The sequence below is a fragment of the Larimichthys crocea genome, unplaced genomic scaffold (assembly GCF_000972845.2).
Source record: "Larimichthys crocea isolate SSNF unplaced genomic scaffold, L_crocea_2.0 scaffold214, whole genome shotgun sequence".
Lineage (NCBI taxonomy): Eukaryota > Metazoa > Chordata > Actinopteri > Sciaenidae > Larimichthys > Larimichthys crocea.
Genome location: NW_020852853.1, coordinates 432,605 through 440,095, shown reverse-complemented (window position 1 = coordinate 440,095; position 7,491 = coordinate 432,605). Strand labels below are relative to the sequence as shown.

The window sequence follows — 7,491 nt, the reverse complement described above, 5'->3', positions numbered from 1 at the left end:
ATCTATCAGCGCCTATCACAAGTGACCACACAACCCCTGTTAATAACCACTTTACATCATGGCTGTGTCAGGAATGTCTCTGTTTATGAGCTTGTAATGATGAGCTTTGTGTTGACAGGTGAATTCTCTGGTGTGTTGCTGGGAGACAGGGGGTATGGCTGCCAGCCTTTTCTCCTGACACCATTCACAGACCCCCAGCAAGCACAGCAGGCCTACAACCATGCCCATGCCAGGACCAGGGCCAGAGCTGAAATGACCTTTGGCCTCCTGACGGCAGCTTTCAGTGCCTTCACAAATGAAGGCTCCGCCCTCTGAGGGCATGTGACATCACTGTGGCTCGTGCCGTCCTCCACAATGTGGCTGAGGAAGGAGAGAGCCCCCAGAGTGCCAGCAGCCATGCCGGCCTCTTATGATGAGTGTGCTGTATACTGTGTGTACAAGCTGCAGGGAGGCGACTGCATCCGTTCATTTGATGTGTATGGATCTGTCCTGTATTTATTTCAGTGTGCAGACATGTGGGGTGTATTACACACAGACCTTTGAATGTGTTTCCTCCTTGTGTTGTATAATATGCTCTGACTCTGAGCTTTCTATCTTGTAGAGTCACTGTGTGACTCAGGTTTGAAAGGAGCTGCTGGTTCACCTGTTCTGATTGATCCTTATTCGATAAAGGAACACAATGTTACACTTTGTGTATTTATATTTATATGGGATGTGTATTATCCGACAGAGTATTAGGGCCACGCTGAGGAAGGAGAAAAGCATTTTCTTTTTAAAGTCCTGATACTTGTGACATTGTGATGCTGATGTGCCAAAAGATGAAGTATCTCCTTGTTGGTGAAACCTGAAGGACAATTCCACCAAATGCTCCACGGCCTCATCTGAACAACTCTCCTCCTCTGAAACAACGGCTGACAATATTCTGACTTTATTCTCAGTCTGTTTCTTTTTTCTCTGTGGCCTGATATTCCATCTTTTTATATCCAGCCTTATAGTCTGTGGGAAACTGTAAAGGATCTAATGATTGCAACATCATCTAAAATCATCATGTATCCAAAATGATTGGAAGGAATGATCACAAACGTTTAAACAATGACAGTGGGTCTAGTTATGTGATAACAACGTGTAGTGGGCAGTGGAATAACTATTGGTTTCCGTTTGTGGTGACTGCTGATCCTGATCCTGGAACTGATCCTGGAACTGATCCTGGAACTGATCCTGGAACTGATCCTGGTCTGGAGCAGGCCAAACTCCACAGAATAAATCTCCTCACGGATGAGTTGAGCCAGGATAGCTAAGATATCCCGCCTTAATCCCTTATCCTAGTTTTGTGCAACGGGCCCCAGGTGTTGATCAAACTCCAGGTGTTGATCCGTGTGGACTCACCGTGGAACGAATCGACCCAGTGAAGGCGCAGACATCCGGGCGTTACGTGGCGTCCTGTGCCGAGCTCGGTCTCCGTTATCACTGAAAGACAAACAGACGTCACAACTACAACAACACGCAGCAACACAACATGCAGGAACGCAACAACACACAACAACACATGGCAACAGGCAGCAACACAGCAACACGTAGTACAGCCATCACTCATCACTCGTGGTCACGTCAGTGAAACTTACTCGAGCTCCTCAAAGTCCACGTCGCTGTTGTCCATGGAGTTGGACGGGTTGCTGGCCGTGCTGTCGGATGAAGACGACATGGCCCGGAGGCGGTTCTGCTGGTAGCGGAGCGAACGCTGACGGATGCTGTCCCGCCTCGACAGATACTGGATCATCCTCTGGGCGTAGTAAGCAGCTGGAGACAGTCTGCACAGGACAGAGGACAGAACAAGGTCATAGTAACGAGGTGGACGTTAACGAGACGGCATTGCTGAGTGTGCAGTTATTAAACTAGGAACATGGTGGTAAATGAAGCCTTTACCTGACGGGGTCGGGGTAAATGAAGCCTTTAACGGGGTAAATGAAGCCTTTACCGGGGTAAATGAAGCGTTTACCTGTCGGGGTCGGGGTAAATGAAGCGTTTACCTGGCGGGGTCGGGGTAAATGAAGCCTTTACCTGTCGGGGTCGGGGTAAATGAAGCCTTTACCTGTCGGGGTCGGGGTAAATGAAGCCTTTACCTGGCGGGGTCGGGGTAAATGAAGCCTTTACCTGGCGGGGTCGGGGTAAATGAAGCCTTTACCTGGCGGGGTCGGGGTAAATGAAGCCTTTACCTGGCGGGGTCGGGGTAAATGAAGCCTTTACCTGGCGGGGTCGGGGTAAATGAAGCCTTTACGTGGTTGTTTACCAGCGGAGTACTCTGTTGACAGGAGTGTGTGTAGCCAGGCCGGGCTGCCCTCTTCATGGAAGATCCCGGCGTATAGGGCAGATACTCCGGAGGAGGGAACCGCCTGCAGAACCCAGAAGCAGAGAAAGATAAGGAGAGAAAGCAAGATAAGATCAGTCTTGTGTGTGTGTGTGTGTGTGTGTGTGTGTGTGTGTGTGTGTGTGTGTGTGTGTGTGTGTGTGTGTCACAGAGCTGAACATGGATGTGTGTGTGGACAGTCCCGGTTCATCTGACCCGGACAGTCCTGGAGTTCTGAACCGAGGCTGCCTGCTCGACCCGGCTGACGTCGACCTGTCTGTCATCATCCCGGAAACGCCCAGGTAAGACCCGCCCTCGTCCTGACTGCACAGGTGTTTCAGTTCTACAGAGACACACACACACAGACACACACAGACACACACACACACAGAGACACAGACACACACACACAGACACACACACACACACAGACACACACACACACACACACTCAGTGTGTCCTGGTTCTGTTGCAGTCCTCAGCTCGGCAAGCGGAGGAGACGAGCTCGCCTCACGGAGCAGCGTTTCAGTGTGAGTCATCGTGATGTAACAGTCCGTCGCCACGCCGACGTCTCTCCCCGCCCTGATGTCGTCATGTGATCTTCTTCTGCCCGCAGGCGGTCGGTGGATCTCCAGGACCAGAACTGTCCGTCGGTGATGAGCAGAAGTCCAAACGTCGGCGTCTGGCGGTGGCGAGGGGCGAGCAGAGCGACGGCTTCATCCCAGCTTCCTCTCTCAGGAGGTTCCCTCTGAACAGCTGGCTGGACGACCCGGTGGCAACTGGATCCTGTTCCTCCTCCTCCTCCTCCTCTTCCTCCTCTTCCTCCTCCTCCTCCTACCTCACACCAGTGTCAGAGGAGGAAGTGGAGGTGTCGGGCGTCACGGTCGAAGGTCACACGTCTTTCGACCGCCGGAGGAAAGGTCAGACAGCGTCAGCATCGCCTCCACCAGCTCCACCCGCCTCCGACTCTCTGTCCTTCCTGACAGCAGAGGAGAGGAGGTGGCTGAACAACGAGCAAGGAAGCACGTCAACAGGTGAGGAGACGAGGAGACGAGGAGACGAGGAGGCGAGGAGACGAGGAGGCGAGGAGACGTTTACTCCTCTTCTTCCTGTGATAACTGTTTGTCCTTCAGCTCCAGAGGAAATCGTCATCAGTGACGACGACGAGGCCGCGGTGCGCTCAGCACAGGAAGAGGAAGACGAGGCGCTGGCTCGAAGCCTGCAGGTAACACACACACACACACACACACACACACACACACACACACACACACACACTTCATTTACCCCGACCCGCCAGGTGGGTTAGGTAACGCTTCATTTACCCCGACCCCGCCAGGTAAACGCTTCATTTACCCCTGACCCCGCCAGGTAAAGGCTTCATTTACCCCGACCCCGTCAGGTAAAGGCTTCATTTACCCCGACCCCGTCAGATAAAGGCTTCATTTACCCCGACCCTGCCAGGTAACGCTTCATTTACCCGACCCCGTCAGGTAAAACGCCTCATTTACCCCGACCCCGCCAGGTAAACGCTTCATTTACCCCGACCCCGCCAGGTAAACGCTTCATTTACCCCGACCCCGCCAGGTAAACGCTTCATTTACCCCGACCCCGCCAGGTAAACGCTCCATTTACCCCGACCCCGCCAGGTAAACGCTTCATTTACCCCGACCCCGCCAGGTAAAGGCTTCACTTACCCCGACCCCGCCAGGTAAAGGCTTCACTTACCCCGACCCCGCCAGGTAAAGGCTTCACTTACCCTGACCCCGCCAGGTAAAGGCTTCATTTACCCCGACCCCGTCAGGTAAAGGCTTCATTTACCCCGACCCCGTCAGGTAAAGGCTTCATTTACCCCGACCCCGTCAGGTAAAGCTCATTTACCCGACCCCGCAGGTAAAGGCTTCATTTACCCCGACCCCGTCAGGTAAAGGCTTCATTTACCCCGACCCCGCCAGGTAAAGGCTTCACTTACCCCGACCCCGCCAGGTAAAGGCTTCACTTACCCCGACCCCGTCAGGTAAAGGCTTCATTTACCCCGACCCCGCCAGGTAAACGCTTCATTTACCCCGACCCCGCCAGGTAAACGCTTCATTTACCCCGACCTCGTCAGGTAAACGCTTCATTTACCCCGACCCCGTCAGGTAAAGGCTTCATTTACCGCGACCCCGTCAGGTAAAGGCTTCATTTACCCCGACCCCGTCAGGTAAAGGCTTCATTTACCCCGACCCCGTCAGGTAAAGGCTTCATTTACCCCGACCCCGTCAGGTAAAGGCTTCATTTACCGCGACCCCGTCGGTAAAGGCTTCATTTACCCCGACCCCGTCAGGTAAAGGCTTCATTTACCCGACCCCGTCAGGTAAAGGCTTCATTTACCCCGACCCCGTCAGGTAAGGCTTCATTTTACCCCGACCCCGTCAGGTAAAGGCTTCATTTACCCCGACCCCGTCAGGTAAAGGCTTCATTTACCCCGACCCCGTCAGGTAAAGGCTTCATTTACCCCGACCCCGCCAGGTAAAGGCTTCATTTACCCCGACCCCGCCCGGTAAAGGTTCATTTACCCCGACCCCGCCAGGTAAGGCTTCATTAACCCCGACCCGCAGGTAAAGGCTTCATTTACCCCGACCCCGCAGGTAAAGGCTTCATATTACCCCGACCCCGACAGGTAAAGGCTTCATTTACCCCGACCCCGCCAGGTAAGCTTCTTACCGACCCCCCGACGGTAACATTCATTTACCCCGGTAAAGGCTTCATTTACCCCGTTAAAGGCTTCATTTACCCCGACCCCGTCAGGTAAAGGCTTCATTTACCACCATGTTCCTAGTTTATAACTGCACACTCAGCAATGCCGTCTCGTTAACGTCACCTCGTTACTCTGACCTTGTTCTGTCCTCTGTCCTGTGCAGACTGTCTCCAGCTGCTTACTACGCCCAGAGGATGATCCAGTATCTGTCGAGGCGGGACGACAGCATCCGTCAGCGTTCGCTCCGCTACCAGCAGAAACCGCCTCCGGGCCATGTCGTCTTCATCGACAGCACGGCCAGCAACCCGTCCAACTCCATGGACAACAGCGACGTGGACTTTGAGAGTCAGTGAGTAAGTTTCACTGACGTGACCACGAGTGATGAGTGATGGCTGTACTACGTGTTGCGTTGTTGCTGCCTGTTGCCATGTGTTGTTGTGTGTTGTTGCGTTCCTGCATGTTGTGTTGCTGCGTGTTGTTGTAGTTGTGACGTCTGTTTGTCTTCAGTGATAACGGAGACCGAGCTCGGCACAGGACGCCACGTAACGCCCGGATGTCTGCGCCTTCACTGGGTCGATTCGTTCCACGGTGAGCCACACGGATCAACACCTGGAGTTTGATCAACACCTGGGGCCCGTTGCAACAAAACTAGGATAAGGATTAAGGCGGATATCTTAGCTATCCTGGCTCAACTCATCCGTGAGGAGATTTATTCTGTGAGTGAGTTTGGCCTGCTCCAGACCAGGATCAGTTCCAGGATCAGTTCCAGGATCAGTTCCAGGATCAGTTCCAGGATCAGGATCAGCAGTCACCACAAACGGAAAACCAATAGTTATTCCACTGCCCACTACACGTTGTTATCACATAACTAGACCCACTGTCATTGTTTAAACGTTTGTGATCATTCCTTCCATCATTTTGGATACTGATGATTTTAGATGATGTTGAACTCATTAGATCCTTTACAGTTTCCCACAGACTATAAGGCTGGATATAAAAAGATGGAATATCAGGCCACAGAGAAAAAAGAAACGACTGAGATAAAGTCAGAATATTGTCAGCCGTTGTTTCAGAGGAGGAGTTGTTCAGATGAGGCCGTGGAGCATATGGTGGAATTGGTCCTTCAGGTTTCACCAACAAGGAGATACTTCATCTTTTGGCACATAGCATCACAATGTCACAAGTATCAGGACTTTAAAAAGAAAATGCTTTTCTCCTTCCTCCAGCGTGGCCCTAATACTCTGTCGGATAATACACATCCCATATAAATATAAATACACAAAGTGTAACTTGTGTTCCTTTATCGAATAAGGATCAATCAGAACAGGTGAACAGCAGCAGCTCCTTTCAAACCTGAGTCACACAGTGACTCTACAAGATAGAAAGCTCAGAGTCAGAGCATATTATACAACACAAGGAGGAAACACCTTCAAAGGTCTGTGTGTATACACCCCACATGTCTGCCACATGAAATAAATACAGGACAGATCCATACACATCAAATGAACGGATGCAGTCGCCTCCCTGCAGCTTGTACACACAGTACACGCACAATCTCATAAGAGGCCGGCTGGCTGCTGGCACTCTGGGGGCTCTCTCCTTCCTCAGCCACATTGTGGAGGACGGCACGAGCCACAGTGATGTCAAATGCCCTCAGAGGGCGGAGCCTTCTTTGTGAAGGCACTGAAAGCTGCCGTCCGGAGGCCAAAGGTCATTTCAGCTCTGGCCCTGGGTCCTGGCATGGCATGGTTGTAGGCCTGCTGTGCTTGCTGGGGGTCTGTGAATGGTGTCAGGAGAAAGGCTGGCAGCCATACCCCCTGCTCCCAGCAAACACACCAGAGAATTCACCTGTCAACACAAAGCTCATCATTACAAGCTATAAACAGAGACATTCCTGACACAGCCATGATGTAAAGTGGTTATTAACAGGGGTTGTGTGGTCACTTGTGATAGGCGCTGATAGATTTCAGAGGTCCCAAAGACTTATCTTATCTTTCTCTGCCTGGTTCTGCAGGCGGTTCCTCCTCCCGGAGTATCTGCCCTACGCCGGGATCTTCCAGAAGAGGGCAGCCCGGCCTGGCTACACATCCTCTGTCAACAGAGTACTCGCTGGTAAACACACACACACACACACACACACCACACACACACACACACACACACACACACACCTCTTGTCTGAAGGTGTTATCACTGACTGCTTCCTGTCCGTCTTCTCAGGTGCATCCATCGGGGACGGTCCAGTCTGCGGTCGCAGCTAGCAACATCGCCAACCACCACCTACCGCCTGCAGTGGTGGGACTTCACCAAGTTTGACCTGCCCGAGATCAGCAACGGTACAACGAGTTAACGAGTCAGAGTTAACGAGTCAGAGTTAACGGAGTCAGAGTTAATGTGTGGCGAGTT

The 7,491-nt window shown here is 52.2% G+C and overlaps 1 protein-coding gene across 1 annotated transcript in view; it reads right to left on the bottom strand.

The window, feature by feature from the left end:
- Positions 1–1,317: 1,317 nt before the first annotated feature.
- The window catches only part of ambra1b (autophagy/beclin-1 regulator 1b), a 12,236-nt gene continuing 6,062 nt past the window's right edge, over positions 1,318–7,491 (bottom strand). The window contains exons 9-10 of the mRNA XM_027275820.1: positions 1,623–1,808; positions 1,318–1,467 (exon numbers count right to left, since the gene is read on the bottom strand). Of these exons, the coding sequence (XP_027131621.1) occupies positions 1,383–1,467; positions 1,623–1,808 (271 nt within the window). The 3' untranslated portion in view covers positions 1,318–1,382. The remainder of the gene's footprint in view (positions 1,468–1,622; positions 1,809–7,491) is intronic.